General features: G+C 37.5%; 3 protein-coding genes across 3 annotated transcripts; 2 read left to right on the plus strand and 1 right to left on the minus strand.

Moving 5' to 3' along the window:
- The first annotated feature begins 252 nt into the window (after positions 1 to 252).
- LOC112783565 (early nodulin-93) lies at positions 253 to 1,160 on the plus strand. Its single transcript, XM_025826561.2, has 3 exons — positions 253 to 513; positions 645 to 706; positions 808 to 1,160. Exons 1-3 carry the CDS (start codon positions 417 to 419, stop codon positions 976 to 978), a joined length of 330 nt encoding a protein of 109 aa, XP_025682346.1. The 5' UTR covers positions 253 to 416; the 3' UTR covers positions 979 to 1,160.
- A 13,137-nt stretch (positions 1,161 to 14,297) lies between these two features.
- Positions 14,298 to 15,393, plus strand: LOC112783524 (early nodulin-93). Its single transcript, XM_025826504.2, has 3 exons — positions 14,298 to 14,678; positions 14,793 to 14,854; positions 14,952 to 15,393. The coding sequence occupies exons 1-3, from the start codon at positions 14,579 to 14,581 to the stop codon at positions 15,114 to 15,116; spliced, it is 327 nt and encodes a 108-aa protein (XP_025682289.1). The 5' UTR covers positions 14,298 to 14,578; the 3' UTR covers positions 15,117 to 15,393.
- Positions 15,304 to 17,731, minus strand: LOC112783523 (pentatricopeptide repeat-containing protein At1g08070, chloroplastic-like). Its single transcript, XM_025826503.3, has one exon. It carries the CDS (start codon positions 17,640 to 17,642, stop codon positions 15,384 to 15,386), a length of 2,259 nt encoding a protein of 752 aa, XP_025682288.1. The 5' UTR covers positions 17,643 to 17,731; the 3' UTR covers positions 15,304 to 15,383.
- Positions 17,732 to 21,006: the final 3,275 nt, after the last annotated feature.

Below are 21,006 nucleotides of genomic sequence, written 5' to 3' on the forward strand. Positions count from 1 at the left end.
TATTATGTAATAATTTTTAATTAATAACTTTACATGAAAATGAGTTTTCAACGTATTATTTATTAAAACAAGAAATATATTAGTATATGATGGTTTCGAAGCAGCTGAGTGTAATGTTAAATAGACAAAAAAAAAACAGCTAAAACTTGCTTTATTTAACATTAATTAATTATCATAACAATTAATGAATACTAAATAAGACAAGTTATGACTGTTTTTGACTGATTTTCTTTTGTTACCAAACATTTCTGGAGTTATAAATATGGCAGCAACTTAACCCTCTCTTCACTCAAATTAAAGCTATTGAGTTATATATATTGTATTGCTCTGCTTAATTACTAAAATTGAACTTGTATTATTCTTCCATTAATATTATAAATTTTTTGTTGAATCAAAGTAAGATATAATATCTGAATATGGCAAAGGGAAATGTTACTGCGAATTATCCTCTTGAGAGGACCAGCTTGGCTTCTCTGGATCAGAAGCTAGCCATGGCAAAGCGTTGTTCTCGTGGTAATTAAATTATTCTTCACACTTATCTTGTGTTATCAATAGTTTTCCATGCATGTAGTAATAATAATAATAATCTTGTATTAATTAATTAATTTTTATAATTATTTGGTTTGTTCATGATTTATAAACAGAGGGAGTGATGGCTGGAGCTAAGGCAGCTGTTGTTGCCGGCATTGCCACTGCCATTCCAACAGTAAGTATTAAGTATTATGATTATTCCATCAAATAATAATTAAGATTTAATTATATACTATAATAAGATTGATGCAAATACATTATTTGCATTAATTGTAGCTGGCTAGTGTAAGGATGGTGCCATGGGCAAAAGCAAATCTGAATCACACTGCTCAAGCTTTGATAATCTCAACCGTGGCTGGAGCAGCATACTTCATAGTGGCTGACAAAACCGTTTTGGCAACTGCTAGAAACAACTCCTTCAACCAACAACCCTCCAATAATCCATGAACTCTTCTGTTATCTATCAAATTAAAAATATCTATGCATGTATTCATAGATAAAGAAACAGTTCAATTTGCATTTCAGATCCAGATATATGTACTACTGATCTGATGATGATGGATGAATGGATTGATGGTTGTCTTTGATTATCTGAATGCAAATTTGATGGCCAGATTATTTTATTTCAAGCTTGATGGTTAATTACTGTGATGAGACCTAATTAATTTGATATACTAATTCCAATTAAGTGCCTTTGTTTGAAATATTTATATATACAATGCAACAAATTTCAATTAATTGTATCCTAAACTAAACCAAGTTTTATATCTTCATGCTTTAGTCAGACTATGGTAGTTAATATTCAAATCTAAATGTCAATTGGTCTATTTGAATAATAAAATTTTTTGGGGGTAATTCACCTAGATAAAATAAATAGAGTTTAAAATTATAATAAATATTTTAAATCATAATTATTTACATGACCTAAATATTTTTATATAAATCGAATCAAATTGATTTAATTTACGCTATTTACGTGTAAATCGAATCACTATTTGTACAACACAAACATAGATTATTGACAATTATATTTTAAAGTTAAACTTTTAACTAAATAAAAAATTTAACTTTAAAACATAAATGTTAATAAAGAAATATTCTCGTTTGAATTCAAATAAAAAATTAAAAAAATAAAATAAATAAAAATAGAAATTCAATTTTTGTATTTTAATTCAAATTCCAAAAAATCTACATTTTTATAAATTTATGAAAAAATTTATGAATTCAAAATAGAATAATAAACTATTTTTAAAAGTTCATTAATAATTATCCTTTAACTCCTTAGTATTTAGTAATTAAAAAATTATTACTGGAACTTTGATAGTGAATTATTTCTCAAATAACATATTGTATAAATATAGTTAGTCTTTTTAACATTAAAAGTCCTGGTAATATAATTAGTCTCTTGATTAACTTAATTCGATTTACATGCAAATAGCATGCGGGAGCCACTTAGATAGAGATGTCAAAAATGTCTTTTTTTAAAGATATTTTTAATAATTAAAATTTAACACATATAATCGATTAAATTGTTCTATTTTTATTAAAATTAGACCGGACAAACCAGTTCAGCCGAAAAATTAATAAATTAAATTTTGAACCGGTCTAAATTAATATTTTTTTATAAAAAATTACCACAATATCCCTATTATAAAAAATAACTAAAATACTCCTAATATATATATATATTAATTTTAAAAACTCTAAATCCTAACCTTATGACTACAGAGAAGTAAAGGGCTAGAATTTAAGATTCTCAAAATTAATATATATAATAGAAATATTTTAGTAATTTTTTATAATAAATATATTGTAGTCATTTTCTATAAAAAAAAGATAATATTAATTTAAATCAGCTCAAGATTTGATTCACTATTTTTTTAATTTGACTGACCTAATTTTGACTAAAATAATACAGTTTAATTGATAATATATGTTAAGGGCTTGTTTGGATAAGCTTCTAAGAAAAGATCTTTTTTGAGTTATCCTTTTTTAAAAGATCTTATGAAAAAGTAAAAGTAATTTTATGTTTGGATATCTCATGTAAAAAGATCTTTTTATCTATCAATTATGTTTGGGTATAACAATATAAAAGTACTTTTTTGTTTATTTATTATGTAAAAAATATCTTTTTTTTAAGGAAAAAAGATCTTTTAAAAAAAGATGTAAATTGTAACTTCTCAAAAAAGATGTTTTTTTTTATTTTTCTAGTGCTTTTACTTTTACTTTTACTATTAGAAATTTGTCAAACACGTTAAAAATAAAAAATAAAAGATATTTTTTCATTATTAAAAAAATCTTTTTTTATCAAGATAATGACACCCAAACAAATACTAAATTTTAATTATTAAAAAACATCTTTAAAAAAAGACGTTTTAGACGTCTTTATTTGAGTGGCTCTCATAGCATAAATCGAGTCAATTTGATTCGACCTATATATAAATGTTCAAGATAGAATGCGTAACTAATTTTTAGGGTAAAAAACTAAAATAAGCCATGGGGAGATACATATTACACAATTCAGCCAAAAAGAAAATTGATTCACCAATCAACCAATGCACAATTTAATGTAGTTCGAATCAACTCATTTCGAACTTGAATCCTATGTAATTCAAAATGAGTTGATTCGAACTACATTAAATTGTGCATTGGTTGATTGGTGAATCAATTTTTCTTCTGACTGAATCGTGAATCGTGTAATATGTATTTCCCCATGACTTATTTTAGTTTTTTATCCTAATTTTTGTTTAGAATATCTGTATAATTTTAAACTTCATTTGTTATCAAAATAAATTATCCTATATTTTGTATATGTAATATGTGGATTAAGTTCTTTTTTTAAGTGAGAAAATCGACAAAATAAGAAAAAAAATCTAAAAAGACCCTCAACTTAAAGTTATAAACTGAATATGATAAATGTTATAAATTTAATAGTAATTACTTTTTTATTTTATTATTTTATAAATCTCTTTATTTTAGAAAAAAAATTCGCAATAACATCCAAAATGGAGAAGATTCGGCTCCCTGTGTCAAGATATAAGCAACTTTCATTTTAGTAAATGATTCTTTAATAAATTTAAGTACATGTTTTAATTTTATAAATTTGATTTCGATGTATGTATCATTAAGTATAATTTTTTTTATAATATATCTAATTGCATATTATCATGTTAGTAACTAAAAAATATGAATGTGATTAGATAGTTGTAAAAAAAATCATACTATTTGTTATTATGGGTAACCGGAGATTAATGGGCTGGACTTGTTAGGCTAGTCCAATCGTTCGAGGAGGGAAGCCTTTGAAGGGATTCACGCTTCTAGGCCTCCGTCCGACTTGTGAGTATGAGTGAATGGGGGTGGTACCTGCAAAGACACTCCGATGCCTAAGTCAGCAAGGGTGTAAGCAGGCCTAGAGAGTATTGGGACTTAGAGATACCTGATGGGTGTCAGTGTATTTATAGTGGTGAACCAATAACCACCGTTGAAGCAGTTCCACCTTTTAAGGTGGATAACCGTCCCTTTATCTTAGGGAAGTTGAGATATGGCTCCCGGAAGTGGGTTGAGAGATTTTAGGGGCAGTTACTCATTTGAATGAGTGTCTATCTGCCAGCTGATCTTCGTCCCCGACTTCTTTGGAACAGGTCGTGGCATGAACCGACTTCTTTGGGAGAAGGTCGGTGCAGGGTGAGGCTCAAATCTTTGGGTTGAGCCTTTCGTTTGGACCTGGGCCTTAACATTGGGTCAGGGTATGAACAGTGCCCCTACTCGAGCCCAATTTCTTTCAAGAATTTGGTTCGAGTATTCTACTCGGGGTTGTAGCCGACCTGTAGGGGAACCGACGTGATTTTTTGGGACCGACGTGACTTTTTGAATTTCCACAGTCGCGTCTAATCAACCGTCGCGTCTGTTAGGAATTCGTGTATCCACACGTAGGGATTAATTGCGTTGGTAACAGTGCACCCATTAATGATTGCTTCCATTTTTACTATTATGCCCCTAGCGTGTTTATAAATACTTTCCCTCTCTTTCGTTGTTTCGTTTCTAAAAACTTCATATTTGTGCATCCTTGTTTTTGGAGAAAGCTTCGTTCTTGCCTTCGATTGACTGTTGCTATTCTCATTGCTTCAGAAGTAAAGGTCAGTCCTTCTCCTCTATCACAAAATGCTTTTTATTTGCGTGTTTTTGTTTCGGAGGAGCGTTTGATCGTAGTTTTAGCCGTTCCGTTGGTTTTGGAAACTTCTGCCTCAGACCCTTAAACTTTATTTTGATTTCTTTCCTTTTTTCTTTGTAGGATTCGTTGCCCCCTTTAGAAAGATGTCTACCTTAGAGTCTCTTTCATTATGGGTTGACGGTACGGTTCTTGGGGAGGAACCTTGGGTGGATATTGACTACATCATCGACCTCCGCATACGTCATAGGCTCTGTACTTCTGATGAGGATGGGCCGAGATATGAACTGATTGCCTGGGTCCAGGAGACCAGGTTTGCTTTGGGAGGGCTTCTGAGGCGGCCCCTCATTTTTTCTATATGTATGAGAACATGATTACCCGCTTAGGTGTTTTTCTTCCTTTTTTCGACTTTGAGATAGCTGTTTTATGCCACTGCCGTGTTGCTCCTACCCAACTTCACCCTAATTCTTGGGGTTTTCTGAAGATTTACCAGTTTATCAGCCATGCATTAGACTTTCCGACTTCCTTGAGGATTTTCTTTTTTCTCTTCCACATGACTAAGCCCTTCAGTGGGCAAAATAACAAACAACAATGGGTGTCTTTCCGGACCATACAAGGTCGGAGAGTTTTTACCCTTTTTGATGAATCCTTCCATGACTTCAAAAATTTCTTTTTCAAAGTTCAAGCAGTAGAGGGTCACCACCCCTTTTTCCTGGATGAAAATTCTTCTCCTCGTTTTCCCCTGTACTGGCTAGAGGCCTCTCCTTGTGAAAAATATGGTTTGGAGGATTTGGATGAGGTAGAGGCGACCATTGTGGGGTTCCTCCGAGAAGTATGGGGGAGAGCCCCTTACCTGGATACAAAAAAGTTTCTTCATGGGTCTCCAACCTTTGTCCAGGCTCAACTAGGTAGATTTTATTTATTTATCAGATTTTCCGACCTGATGGTCGCACAACTTGTATTCTCTGACTTGTTTTACTGACTTTAGCTTCCTAATTGCTTTTTACAGAAATGGCGAAGAAGAATTCCAAGGAGTCTTACCAGAGAGTTCAGGAGGTCAAGGCGAGGTCACGCGCCAGAGTCGGCGGTGCCAGGGCAGCTGGTCCTTCTCTTCCTTCTCCTCCCCCTCCTCCTCACAATATGGGGACCCCTACCCAACCTATTGTCCTTTCTTCCTCAGCCTCTTCTCAGCCGTCCCCTCCTCCCCGATCTTCCCCTGAGCCAGAAAAGAAGAAGCGCAAGACTTTAGAGTCTAGCTCTTCTTTTGAAGGTGAGGCCAATGTGGATGCCCCTCAGTTTGTTCGGAAACATATCTATCCTCATACTCACATAGGTATGGATGATGCTTTTGATCGAAACCACCTCACTATTCTGGCTCAAAAGAGTATCAGGGCGGCAGGGGTGTGCACGAAGTTCCTTAATATTTTTTAGAAGACTCCCCTTAGCTTTTTGGGTTCATCCTCGAGGGTTGGGGAGTTGGAGAGGAGGCTTCGCTTATATCAAGGGCAGGAGAAGGTGCTGAGGGAGGAGGTCGCCAAATTGAAGGAGGAGAGGAATGGCCTCCAGGAGAGGGAGAGGAAGTTGCAGGCCCAGTGTTCCATGGCGGAGGGTCTAAGGGAGAAGGCGCATGAGAGCTATTCGAGTTTGTTCGAGGACCTTGTGTTGGTGAAGAAGGACTTGATGAGAGCTCGGGAGGCCTACACAGAGTTGGAGGACTCCATTGCTGATGGGGCTGAAGAAGCATGGAGGATCTTTAAGGAACAGGTCGGGGTTCTTGCTCCCGACCTGGATCTCTCTCCTTTGGATCCGGATAAAATTGTGGTCGAGGGAGCTATCGTTTCTCCTCCCTCTCCCTGCTATGTCACCGAGTCTGATCTAAAGACTCGGGGCAGAGGATAATGGAGTCCCCTCCCCGACCAAAAGATGCCCCGAGTTCTTCGAAGGCTCCTGGAACTTCCACTCCATCTCCTATGGACGCTTCTCATCCTGGCCCTGATGGCGCTCCGACCACTCTCCCTGACTCTGGTGGTGACGTCCTTCCTAGCTGAAAAAATTTGTTGTGCCTATATGGGGGCCCGGCCTGTGGGTCCCCCTTTTTTTTAAACTATTTGTTTTTATGTGGTGGTGGTGATCTGCTGACATTTTCTTGGCCTTTTATGGCCGTAAACAAAATATTTAAAAAGACCCTTTTTTGGATAAGGGTTTAGGTTATATTTCTTTGTCTTGTTGTGTGCATGCTTTTCTGTTTTTAGGTTTCGAAAAACCTTTTTGATCCTTGTTTTGAAAAACCTTTTTCTTGGCTGACTGCCCCTCCTTTCAAGTTTCTTTTAAGTTTTCCTTAAGAACTTGGGGCAGCCTTTTGCCTTGGCGCTTTCAATAGGTTTTCTGATCTCTTTTTGGTATTCCTTATACTCAATTTTTTTATTTATTGAGTTCTTATGACTTAGGCTATTTTTGCGATGCGTTTCTTTACTTCTCGGTTATTCCGACTTATAAGTCGGGTGTTTTCGAGTTTTTCACGATCTACTTTTATAGCCTCTTTACACCGACTTGTACCTCGTCGTTTCATCCTGACGACCATCTAGGTCGATTCATGGGATTTTCACATTTTGTCGAGTTTAAGTCGGCGCGTTTCGTAGAAAGAAAGAAAACGAGAAGGAATTTATAAGAGATATTGTAAAAGATCTTTATTTATTTGCGAAGGTACTTTACCGCTACTAAGGGTTTTTGACTACCTATGGTCCCTTAGTCTCTACTGTGATGCCTCGTTAAAAACCACCCTTCAGAAAAAACCCTTTTCTTTTGGGAAAAAATCATGAAGTTGGGAAAAGAGTACATCAGGGAGTAGAGTTAGCTATAGTACCTTTTCATATTATAAGCATGCCACGACCTTGGTAACTCGGTGCCGTTTAAGTCGGTCACCTTATAATAACCTTTTCCTAAGACTTCACTAATTTTGTATGGCCCCTTCCAATTAGCAGTGAGCTTTCCTTCCCCAGATTTGTTGACTCCAATGTCATTTCTGATTAAGACCAAGTCGTCTGGGGAAAAACTCCTTCGAATGACTTTTTTGTTGTATCTGGTAGTCATTCTTTGCTTCAATGCTGCTTCTCTTATCTGGGCTTGCTCTCGGATTTCGGGGAGCAGTTCAAGCTCCTCTTTGTGCCCCTGTATGTTTCCGACCTCATCATGGAAGATCACCCTTGGACTTTGTTCGTCGATTTCTACTGGTATCATGGCTTCTACGCCATAGACAAGTCGGAAGGGTGTTTCCCCTGTGGCAGATTGAGGCGTCGTCCGGTAGGCCCATAACTCTTGTGGGAGCTCCTCGGCCCAGGCTCCTTTTGCATCTTGTAGCCTTTTCTTTAGTCCTGCCAGTATGACTTTGTTAGCTGCCTCGATTTGTCCATTTGCTTGTGGATGTTCCACCGAGGTGAACTGGTGTTTGATCTTCATACTGGCTACTAGGCTTCTGAAGGTAGAGTCGGTGAACTGGGTTCCATTATCTATAGTGATGGAATGAGGTATCCCATACCTTGTGATGATATTTTTGTAGAGGAATCTCTGACTTCTCTGGGCTATGATGGTGGCTAATGGTTCTGCTTCTATCCACTTTGTGAAGTAGTCTATTCCCACAATTAAGTATTTGACTTGTCCTGGGGCCTGGGAAAAAGGTCCTAACAGATCCATCCCCCATTTTGCGAAGGGCCATGGAGAAGTTATACTGATGAGCTCCTCCGGGGGAGCCACGTGGAAATTTGCATGCATCTGGCATGGTTGGCACTTTTTCACAAATTCTGTGGCAGCTTTCTGCAAGGTCGGCCAGTAGAACCCAGTTCGGATTACTTTTCTGGCTAGCGACCTGGCTCCGAGGTGGTTTCCACAGATCCCATTATGAACCTCCTCTAGTATTTCCGTAGCCCTTGAGGTCGGTACGCACTTCAGTAATGGTGTTGATATTCCTCTTTTATAGAGGATATTTTTCACCAGAGTGTAGTATTGTGCTTCCCTCCGAATTTTCTTGGCCTCTTTTTCCTCTTTGGGGAGGATGTCGAATTTTAGGTATTCGACCAAGGGGTTCATCCATCCGAGGTTTAGCCCGGTCACTTCAAGGACATTTTGTTTGTCCTCTGCTTTCACCACAGAGAGTTCTTGGAGAGTTTTCTGGATCAAGCTTCTATTATTCCCCCCTGGTTTGGTACTTGCTAACTTGGAGAGGGCGTCTGCTCTGCTATTAAGATCCCGAGTTATATGCCTGATCTCGGTTTCTGCAAAGCGCCCAAGGTGCTCCAGAGTTTTTTCCAAGTATCTCTTCATATTTGGGTCTTTGGCTTGATACTCTTCATTTATCTGGGAGGCACCACTTGGGAGTCACTGAATATCATCACTTTTGTTGCGCCAACCTCTTCTGCCAGCTTCAAACCTGCAATCAGGGCTTCATATTCTGCCTGATTATTTGAAGCTGGGAATTCAAATTTGAGGGAAACCTCTATTTGTGTTCCCCTTTTATTAACCAGTATTATGCCTGCACCGCTTCCTGTCTTATTTGAGGATCCATCTACGTATAGTTCCCATGTAGTTGGCTTTTCCTTTTGATCTCCTGCGTACTCCGCTATGAAGTCAGTGAGGTATTGGGTTTTAATTGCCGTCCGGGTTTCGTACTTCAAGTCGAACTCGGAGAGCTCTATTGCCCACTGAACCATTCTCCCTGCAACATCCGTCTTTTGGAGGATTTGCTTCATAGGTTGGTTCGTTTGGACTCTTATTGTGTGGGCTTGGAAGTAAGGCCGTAACCTCCGTGAGACTATTACTAAGGAGTAAGCGAACTTCTCTAGCTTGTGGTACCTTAGTTCAGGGCCTTGTAGGACTTTGCTGGTGAAGTACACGGGATGCTGCCCGACCTCATCTTCTCGTATTAGTGCGGATGCTACAGCTTTGTCTGCTACAGACAAGTATAGGACGAGCTCTTCCCCAACTAGAGGTCGGGTCAGAATTGGAGGTTGGCTCAAGAACCTTTTGAACTCTTGGAATGCTTCTTCGCATTCTAGAGTCCATTTAAACTGACATCCCTTTCTTAGTAAAGAGAACAGTGGAAGGGATCTTAATGCTGATCTTGCCAAAAACCTGGAGAGGGCTACAAGTCGTCCATTCAATTGTTGAACCTCTCTTAAGCAAGTCGGGCTTTTCATCTCTAGGATGACTTTGCATTTGTCGGGATTTGCTTCAATCCCCCTTTGCGTCAGCATAAATCCCAGGAATTTTCCAGCCTCCACCGCGAAGGTACATTTTGCGAGATTTAGCCTCATCCCATGCAACCTTATAGTGTTGAAAACTTGCGAGAGGTCTGTCAAGAGGTCGGCTTCTTCCTTGGTTTTTACCAGCATGTCGTCTACGTAGACTTCCATTAAGTTCCCGAGGTGGGGAGCGAACACCTTATTCATCAGCCTTTGATATGTGGCCCCGGCATTCTTTAATCCAAATGGCATGACCACGTAGCAGTAGTTTGCCCTAGACGTGATGAATGATGTTTTTTCTTGATCCGGCTTGTACATCGGGATCCGATTGTATCCCGAGTAGGCATCCATAAACGACAAGTATTGATACCCCGAGCTAGAGTCTACTAGAGTATCAATGCTTGGGAGTGGATATAGGTCCTTAGGGCATGCCTTATTCAGGTCGGTATAGTCAACGCACATCCTCCACTTGCCGTTTTGCTTCTGGACTAGTACTACGTTTGCTAGCCATGTTGGATATTTAACTTCTCTGATGAAGCCGGCTTCCAGTAGTGCTTGTACCTGCTCCTCCACCGCTTGAGCTCGTTCTGGGCCAATTTTACGTCTTCGCTGCTGCACAGGTCGTGATCCAGGGTATATTGAGAGTCTGTGAGACATGAGCTCGGGGTCTATCCCTGGCATGTCGGAAGCTTTCCAGGCAAAGAGGTCATAATTATCTCTTAAGAGCTTTGTCAACCTTTGTTTTAGGTTTTCTTCTAGGTCAGCTCCTATGTTGGTATTTTTTTCCTTCCTCTTCGCCGACCTGTACTTCTTCAGTTTTTTCCCCTGGTTGTGGCTGCAGCTCTTTTTTGGCTCTCGTGCCGCCTAGCTCTATGGTGTGGACTTCTTTGCCTTTTCCTCTCAGGTTCAGGCTTTCATTGTAGCATTTTTTTGCCAATTTTTGGTCTCCCCGTACCGTTGCTATCCTCGCATATGTCGGGAATTTCATGCAAAGGTGGGGGGTAAATACCACTGCTCCGAGTCGATTTAGGGTAGTTCTGCCAATCAATGCATTATATGCTGACCCCACGTCGATGACTATAAAGTCTATGCTCAGAGTTTTGGATTTTTCCCCTTTCCCAAAGGTCGTATGGAGGGGCAGGAATCCCAGTAGTTTTATTGGCGTGTCTCCCAAACCATACAGGATATCGGGGTAAGCTCTTAACTCTTTTTCATCGAACCCTAGTTTGTCGAACGTGGGCTTGAAAAGGATGTCTGCTGAACTCCCTTGGTCTACCAGAGTTCTGTGGAGATGGGCATTTGCCAGGATCATGGTTATCACCACTGGATCATCGTGTCCAGGGATTACTCCTTGCCCATCTTCTTTTGTAAATGAGATAGTTGGGATGTCGGGTGCTTCGTTCCCAACCTGATGAACTCGCTTGAGGTGTCTCTTACGAGATGACTTGGTGAGTCCCCCTCCCGCAAATTCTCCCGAGATCATATGTATGTGTCTCTCGGGGGTTTGTGGTGGTGGGTCTCTTCTGTCCCCGTCATCTCGCTTTCTTTTCCCATGATTGTTTGACCTTTCCATGAGATATCTATCAAGTCGGCCTTCTCTGGCCAGCTTTTCTATCACATTTTTGAGGTCGTAGCAATCATTTGTTGGGTGGCCATACATCTTATGGTACTCACAGTAATCGCTGCGACTTCCTCCCTTTTTGTTTTTGATGGGCCTGGGAGGCAGCAGTCTTTCAATATTGCAGATTTCTCTGTATACATCCACTATGGAAACTTTTAGAGGAGTATAAGAGTGATATCTCCTTGGTCTGTCGAGACCGACCTCTTCTTTTTTTCTTGGGCTCCCTTTCTTTCTCCTTTATCGAGTGGGGGTGCCCAAGTCGCCAACTCGACTCTCTTAGTCTGGCATTCTCCTCCATGTTGATGTACTTTTCTGCTCTTTCTTGTACATCACTCAAGGAGGTGGGGTGCCTTTTTGATATGGACTGTGAGAATGGACCTTCTCTAGGTCCATTTACTAGTCCCATGATGATTGCCTCAGTGGGCAGGTCTTGAATCTCCAAGCACGCTTTGTTGAACATTTCCATGTAGTCCCGTAAAGGTTCTCCGACCTCCTGTTTTACTCCCAGGAGGCTCGGTGCGTGCTTTACTTTATCTTTTTGGATGGAGAACCTCATTAAGAACTTTCTCGAGAGATCCTCAAAGCTGGTAACCGACCTTGGAGGGAGGCTATCGAACCACTTCATCGCCGCTTTCGACAGGGTGGTCAGGAAAGCTTTGCAGCGAGTTGCATCAGAAGCATCAGAAGCATCAGCCAGATACATCCGACTTTTAAAATTGCTTAAATGATGCTTCGGGTCCGTGGTACCGTCATAGAGGTTCATATCAGGACTTTTGAAGTTTCTTGGAACTTTTGCCCTCATTATGTCCTCACTGAATGGATCCTCTCCTCCCAGGGGCGACTCTTCTCGGTCGCCACGGGGGTTCCGACTTCTAAGGGAAGATTCTAGCTTCAAGAGTTTTTCTTCTAACTCTTTCCATCGCTCTATCTCTTCCCTTAGATTTCGCTCCGCCTCCCGTTGTCGTTCTAATTCTTGTTCCATCTGTTCTAAACGACCTTGGTGATCATGGACCAACCCCATTAGCTCGGCTTCAAAGGGTGGCCCTTCCTTTCCTGATTCTCATCCCTCCGAGGAGTTTACCTTTGGGTTTTTTAACCCAGAGGTGCCTTCTCTATGTTGGTCGTTGGCTCTCTGGTGAAGGGTTAGGTCCGCGTCGTTGTTTCCAGTATCTAGGTTTTCTTGTTCGGAATCGGACGTTGTATGACCATCTTCTGGTGAATTGTCCGCCATCACTGGTTGATCTCTCGGGTCCCCGGCAACGGCACCAATGTTACGATGGGTAACCGGAGATTAATGGGTTTGACTTGTTAGGCTGGCCCAATCGTTCGAGGAGGGAAGCCTTTGAAGGGATTCGCGCTTCTGGGCCTCCGTCCGACTTGTGAGTATGAGTGAATGGGGGGTGGTACCTGCAAAGACACTCCGATGCCTAAGTCAGCAAGGGTGTAAGTAAGCCTAGAGAGTATTGGGACTTAGAGATACCTGAGGGGTGTAAGTGTATTTATAGTGGTGAACCAATAACCACCGTTGAAGCAGTTCCACCTTTTAAGGTGGATAACCGTCCCTTTATCTTAGGGAAGTTGAGATATGGCTCCCGAAAGTTGGTTGAGAGATTTTAGGGACAGTTACTCATTTGAATGAGTGTCTATCTGCCTGCTGATCTTCGTCCCCGACTTCTTTGGAACAGGTCGTGGCATGAACCGACTTCTTTGGGAGAAGGTCGGTGCAGGGTGAGGCTCAAACCTTTGGGTTGAGCCTTTCGTTTGGACCTAGGCTTTAGCGTTGGGATAGGGTATCAATATAACAAATTTAAAATAAATCTAATATTATCACTAAGCTTCTTTTTATAATGTTGTGAGAATATATAAAATTAAGTTTAACTATTTAAGAATGACCTAGCGATTTATCAGTTAGTTTGTTAAGTAAAAGCTACTTGGTAATTCAAATTCTATCATCGCTATGTGAAACATTTCTATTTTCTAGACAAGGCATCTTAATTTGTTTAATAACCCTAATTTATTTATCAAAATATTTAATCATCTCTTTCAATTTTTCTTTTAAAATGGCATAGCTTAAAGGAAAAAATGTTGCGTTCTTTAACTTGTCCAGTAAAATGTATGAAGTTAGCAAAGAAAGAGGCACAAGAACAGGTTCAGGTTCAGGGGAAGAATACAAAGTTTTTAATGGCATTTTTTTGGGTGTTTTAGGAATTAGGACACGAGTTGATAACGTAATAAACTTGCATACTTTACTTTCGTAGGATCTGATCTTGGATCTAATAGCACTTCCAATCAACGTGATGCTAAATCAAGCAACTGCAATACTGGATAATGTTTCTTTTCACATACTCTTTTAAAAGATTTTCCTTTCTTTTGAGTTTTGAATAACACTAATTTCCTTTCAAAAATGATTATTTCTTTATAATAATAATAGCTATAAATATATGATTAATAAAGATGTTAAATATTTTATTTTTTAATAACTTTAATTTAAGTTTTAGTTTTAAGAATAGTAAAAGAATTTTATATTTAAGGAAGAATATTTTTAAAAAATTATGTACGAAATCTTTTTTAGTTCTCTTCTTATGTGGTTTATTACCAGGAATAATATAAAAAATAATTAATTCAATAAATAAAGTTATTTGAATTAATGCATATTCAAATTTTTTTATTCATTTAAATTGAAAAATATATGCTTGGTGTGCAACAGTGGAAGTACAAGCTTAGAAAAAGTAGTGGTATTTTAGGAATAACAAAAGAATGGACAGACAACAACACAAACTCAAAACAGCTGCCTTAGACGATGGATTTTGGATGAAACCATCAAACTCCACCTGCCACGTACGGCGCAAATGCAAAATGCACTCCCCCTTCCCTCTCTCTGGCGAATTGTTAATGGTTTCCTTAATCAGTGACTCCCTTATAAATATGGCATCAACCATTCTTCCTCTTCATTCAAATCCACTCTACTCATCATCTGCTTACTAAAACTTGTTCCATTGTTACAATATTAGCTTTTCTGTGGATATGGCAAAGATTAACAATGTTGCTCCTCACTCTCCTCTTGAGAGGTCTACCTTGGCTTCTCTTGATCACAAGTTGGCCATGGCCAAGCGCTGTTCTCATGGTAATGCATGCCTTATCTATGCCTCTAACATACTTAACCTTCCTTTTCTTTTATTCACTTGGTAATAAACTTGAAAATCTGAAAATTACTTTGTTCATTTCATTTTGTAAACAGAGGGTGTGATGGCAGGAGCTAAGGCAGCTATTGCTGCTGGAGTTGCCACTGCAATTCCAACTGTAATTATTTCTTTCACCACCTATTCAATCTTTTTTCATTTGTTCTACTGTTTTACAATCAACCTAATTGGGGTCGTTCTTGGTAATTCATATACAGCTGGCTAGTGTAAGGATGCTGCCATGGGCAAAAGCCAACCTCAACCACACTGCTCAAGCTCTCATAATTTCAACAGTTGCTGGAGCAGCATATTTCATAGTAGCTGACAAAACCGTTTTGGCAACTGCAAGAAAGAACTCCTTCAAGCAACCCACCAACCCATGATTTATTTCCCAGTGGATTGCAAGAAAGAACCCGTTTAAGCCACCATCCAATGCATGATTTCCCATTGGATAATGCTGGATTCGGTTGCTTACATTGTATTAGACAATTTACTTACAGCATCTACCAACCTTGGAACACATCAAAATATGTATTAATAAATAAAGAGTTTCAAGAGACAGAGAGCATATATGTACCAATTATCATTTAGTTCTCTCAGAAATGCAAATCATTAAGTTTTCCCCCTTGAATATAAAGAAAAATTAAGTTTCACCAGCAATCATTACATGAGCATAACCCATCTTTAAAATGGTGGAATCGGTTTCTATCTCTTGCTATTATTTCCCTATTGAAAATCTTGGATATAAGCTTGGTCGCCAAATGGCAGTTCCTACAAACACGAAGATTCTTCACGATCCTAATTGTAGTCCCTGGTTTTGTGCTAATCAAACCAAAAGAAATAGCCAATTTCTCACTGTGATGACTCAAAGCTCCTTCCTTCCACTCCTCATCCATATCATAGAGCACCTCTGAGGTATCAGGCACAAAACCAGCCTCCCCCAAAAGCTTATCTACCTCATCTAACATTGTATGTATCTCTTTACTCTGAGGATGGAACTTATCGCCTACAAGGAACTCATGAACAACACCATCAACCTCTATAGAGGTACATCCGGGAACTTTCTTCATCCCTTTGTCATTTAACATGGTTCTTATCCTTGCTACATCATCCCACCTTCCTGCTCCTGCATATATATTTGACAAAAGCACGTATGCGCCAGTATTTTCCGGCTCCAATTGAAAGAGCTGTTCTGCGACATATTCACCAAACTCGACATCACCATGAACCTTACAAGCATTAAGCAAAGAACCCCATATAGCTCCATCCGGCTCCATGTCCATGCTTCTCATTAGGCTCTTTGCTTCTTCAAACTTCCCAGATCTAGCTAGGAGGTCTATCATGCAACCATAGTGTTGCAACTTTGGTGAAATTTTGTAATCTTGTGTCATTGAATTGAAATACTGCCGCCCAAGATCTACCAAACCAGCTTGAGTACAAGCAGATAACACCCCAACAAATGTGATGTCGTCCGGCTGGTACCCTTCATCAGTCATCTCGGAGACAAGCCTGAGGGCCCGATCTGCGTGCCCGTACATTGCCAATCCCGATATCATGGCATTCCAAGAAGCCAAGCTTCTACAACTTGTGCTTCTAAATACTTGTTCCGCTACCTCAATGGACCCACATTTTGCATACATGTCTATGAGACTTGTCCAAAGTGCAGAAGCATTGTCTATGCTCTTCAAATTCCTATCAACATAGGCATGAATCCACTTGCCAAGGTCCAGAGCACCAAGGCAAGCACAAGCTGGAAGAACAGCCAAGAAGGTAACATCGGTAGGCTTCACATTTGATCGAAGCATGAGGTCAAAGAGTGCCAAGGCATCCTCATAGAAGCATAGGTGAGAATAACCACCAATCATAGTATTCCATATAATCACATCCCTTTCCTCGACCCCATCAAACAAATCACGAGCCTTATCAATCTCGCCACACTTGGCATACATATCAATTAGTGAACTAGTAAGCTGAAGATTTGAACTAAGCCTATGATCTCTAACCCAAGAACCAATCCACTCCCCCAACTCAAGCTTCCTCAAATGACCACAAGCACAAAGCAAAGTCACCATTGTGCTCTGATCAGGCTCAACACCTGCCTCCTTCATCACGTCAAAGCAATCCAGTGCTTCTTCAAATCGATCACTCTGCACATACCCCGCAATCATGGCATTCCACGACACCACATCCTTCCTGGGGATTTCATCAAAGAGAGTTCTAGCATCATCCACACGACCCTCCGAGACATACCCAGTAACCAAAGCCGTAAAAGAAACAGCATCTCTTAGAGGACTTTTATCAAACACCTTCCTTGCATCACCCAATTCACCAACTTTAGCGTACATAGCAATAACCGAGGTGTGCACATGGGGATCAGATTGAAGGCCAAGCTTGATGACTTGCGAATGGAGCTGTTTCCCTTGACGGGGAGCCTTGGATTTGGCGCAAGACTTGAAAATGGAAGGGAAAGTGTGGGAATTGGGTTGAACACCAGAAGCGATCATTTCGGAGAAGGTGTTGAGGGAATGGAGAGGGGAAGGGGTAAGGGAATGGGCGCGAATAAGGGTGTTGAAGATGAAGGGGTTGGGTTGTTGGGGGGCGGAGCGGAAGAGGGAGAGAGCGTAGGAGAGGTCGCCGGAGGGGGAGAGGGCGCAGAAGTGGATGAGTTTGCTGAGGGCGAAGAGAGTGTTGTGGAGACCAGTTTTGATGACGTGGCAGTGGACTTGCTTCAGGGTGTGGATGCTTTCGCATTGGGACAGGAGAATCAGGGATGGGTGGTTCTCCAGGAGCGTGTAGGGAGGGTCGGTGGAGCTGGGAAGAAAGTGGAGAATGGAAGAAGAAGAAGAAGAAGAAGAAGAAAAAGAAGGAGCAGGAGCAGGAGGAAGAGGGGGCAGTGAAGAGAGAAGCATTGTTGGCGGTGGTGGTGGCTGACGCTGCAACCGTTGGCGCCAAAAGCATAAGGAGTTAGTTATTTGCAGTTTGGAATGTGGTTGGAGAGCTTGGTAGTTAGCGCCTCATGGATATGGATATTATTATTATGGAAAAGTCTAAAGAGCACCAACTTTGTTAAATTTTGGCCAGCATATAACCAGCAAAGAAAAGTAAATTATTGGATAAAATCTCACACCAATCTTACACCATTAAAATCATTATTAATGGCTACAAATCACAAAAGTTGCTGACCCCTTAGTATTCTTCTATTATTATTATTATCAAAATGGTAATTTCATTTTTATTTATTTTTTTATATTATTTTTATTTGACCACAATTTGATCTCATTTTTAAGCCATATCGATCTTTCAAAGACACTTTTAAATAATGTATGGATCGATTTCAACCTCTATTTTTTTTTAAATCCTTTGAAACTATATGTTGGCAATTGCTCCCATATTTTCCAAAACTACAAGGTAAAGTTTGTTGGTAAAAATTCAGTTCCAGTTAATTTCATATGAAGTTAATAGATGAGAACTGATAGATAATAATTTAGTATCATTTAACGACTCTCAATTATCAACTTCACATGAAATTAACTACACCTGAATTTTTACCTAATTTGCTATAATCATATAATAGGTTTACTACGTTCACTTTTAACGCATGAAATTATCACATCTTTAAAGAATTTAACTTAAAATTTGGACAAAAGTAAATTTTGGAAAATACATAGACCGTGCAACTAAATATCTTTTAAAAATTATTTATCATTCAGTCTTTAAAAGAGAGAAACTAAAAAACTAAGTAACTTTTTATAAAAATCAAATAATTTCCTATAAAAGTAGATATTTAAATTAATTAAATAATATTTAAATTAATTAAATAATATTTAAATTAAAAATTTGACTAAAGACTGAAAATTTAAAGGATAAATAACATTTCTCATTTATTAAATATGCGCTTGAATTACGTAAAATATTAATCAAGTTTTATATTTCTATAATAATAAAAATAATATGATAAATAATTGTTCATAATTCAATTCAAATAAGATATTTTAAAATAAAATAAAATATATAAAAAATTTTATTTCATACATGAAATAAGTGCATAGTTAAATTTTTCACGCAATTAACTTATCCTTTAATTTTCGGAGAATACCAAATAATTGTCTTATATTTTGTATAAGGGAAAAAAAAAAATAAAAAAAAACCCGTACTCCTATGCCTATCATATGCACCAAATACTTATCTCCCTGCAGAGGCTAATTAATCAATATGATCACTTTGTATTAATTAGTAGCAGTAGACATCAGGAAGTAAGTTACAATTTCATCTAAAAAATTTGAATAAGTGATAAAAATTTAAAACGCATTTTGTTAAAATATAAATCCAAATATTTTCTGTCAAGGTGATGATCTATATAACGTATGAACATGAAGAATGGAAAACTTAGTCACACTTTAAGCGTAGTAGCTATAGTTAGCAAGAGCACCGATAATGATGATGAAGAGTAGAATGAATTCCTCATTGTAAAATGATCTCCTTAAAACCCTTGTTTGATCCAATAAAGAGTCTCACACCTTTTGTAACAGAGTTTGTTTTCTTTGATTTTTACTTTTTATTTTTTAGCGCGAGTTGAGAATGATTGTTGACAAAAGAATATCTTCTTTTTATGAGTCACATGTTGCTCCTTTATTCTATAATGTAACGTTTCTCAACATTGCTCCTTTGCTTCAAGTAGTCCCCTACTATATTTATATATATGTTTGTTTTTATTTATTTTGCCCTCCTATTTTTCATGGCCTCATACACCACCTCTTTATAGTTTTACAAAACATATTGCTAAAGCAGGGGAAATGTAGCATATAATTGAAGCTTTCTTTAATTTAAAAAGTAGATAAATAAAGAACTCAATTCTCCTGGTATAAAAAAAGGTATTAAGTGAAGGCATATGGAGATCAAAAGCATATCTCAATATTAGAGCAACTCCAATGCTAAGAAATAGAGTTCTTGTGACTCAATTACGATTGGAGTGAAAAGGAAAGGAGAACTCTTCACGTGGATCAAGATTGAGAGTCCCTCTAAACAGGAACTTACAACAATTAATAAAATTATGCCATGTGGTAAGTTAATAAAAATAAATAAAAAATATATTAAATATATATATTAAATAATTAAATTATAATTAATTTATTAATAATTATAATAATTTATTATATTAAATACTTATATATCTATTTAATTAATTATTTATATTAATTATTTAATAATTAGTTATATTAAATTATAATTAATATAAATAATTATGTTAAATCAATATCTAATATTATTTATATTGTTATATTATAAAATAATTTTTAGTTGGATTATTTATTTTTATTTATAAAATTTAAAATACTAATCAAATTTAAGTTATTTATTTTAATATTTTATAATATTGAATTATTTTGAATTTATACATTTAAATAATATTATTATAAAAAAATAATAATTATATTAATTTTAATTACTTTAATTAATTAATTAAGTGGGACCACAATAGGGATTAAAATTAGTTCCTTCTAATGGAGAAGAGAGAGATTCTTTGAGTTCCTATTTATTGTTTATGACACAAAAGCTGATGTAGAGTTACTTTTTGTGACAGGTGGGTCATAAATAGGGACTGAAATGAGTTTCCTACTGGACATGATCTTAGAGCCGTGAAAACAAACGATGGCTCCTGAGCTGGCTCATCATATCATGCCTAAAAATAGGCGCATCAAATTAATAAAATTACAATTTGTTTAAAAATTATTCAAATTGGATATCTCTAAATGAGGAGGGAAGATTATGCTATTTTAAGTTATAGTTTGTTAGCATATAAATTTTTTTTTTTGTTAACTAGTATTTTAAACTTTAAATAATTTACTATAAAAATATTTGGATGTATAATAATTTTTTTTATTTGTATAGATTGTTAAAATTATACAATAATGTTTAAAAATAAATGAGTTGACTTATCTAACTTGTTAACTTTGACGAGTCAAGTCAGATTTAATATTGTGACTCGGATTTAACATTTTCTTGACTTATTTAAAATACAGACTAACTCGTTTTCTAATTTTGACTCGTCGGTTCGAATTTGCCTACTAACTCATTTAAAAACTAATTTTATCGCATTGGAAAATTGACTTTTGCTTTAAAGAATGAGTAATTATTTATGAATAAGAGAAATTAGAAATAAAAAAAAAAACTAATTTCTAATTATAGTATATTAATTAATACTAATTACTCATTACCAATTATCCAACTTGGAATATTTAAACTTTTTAAGAGGTCTTAACTAAAACTCGAGGC

The sequence above is a fragment of the Arachis hypogaea genome, chromosome 20 (assembly GCF_003086295.3).
Source record: "Arachis hypogaea cultivar Tifrunner chromosome 20, arahy.Tifrunner.gnm2.J5K5, whole genome shotgun sequence".
In the NCBI taxonomy this organism is placed as follows: Eukaryota; Viridiplantae; Streptophyta; class Magnoliopsida; order Fabales; family Fabaceae; genus Arachis; species Arachis hypogaea.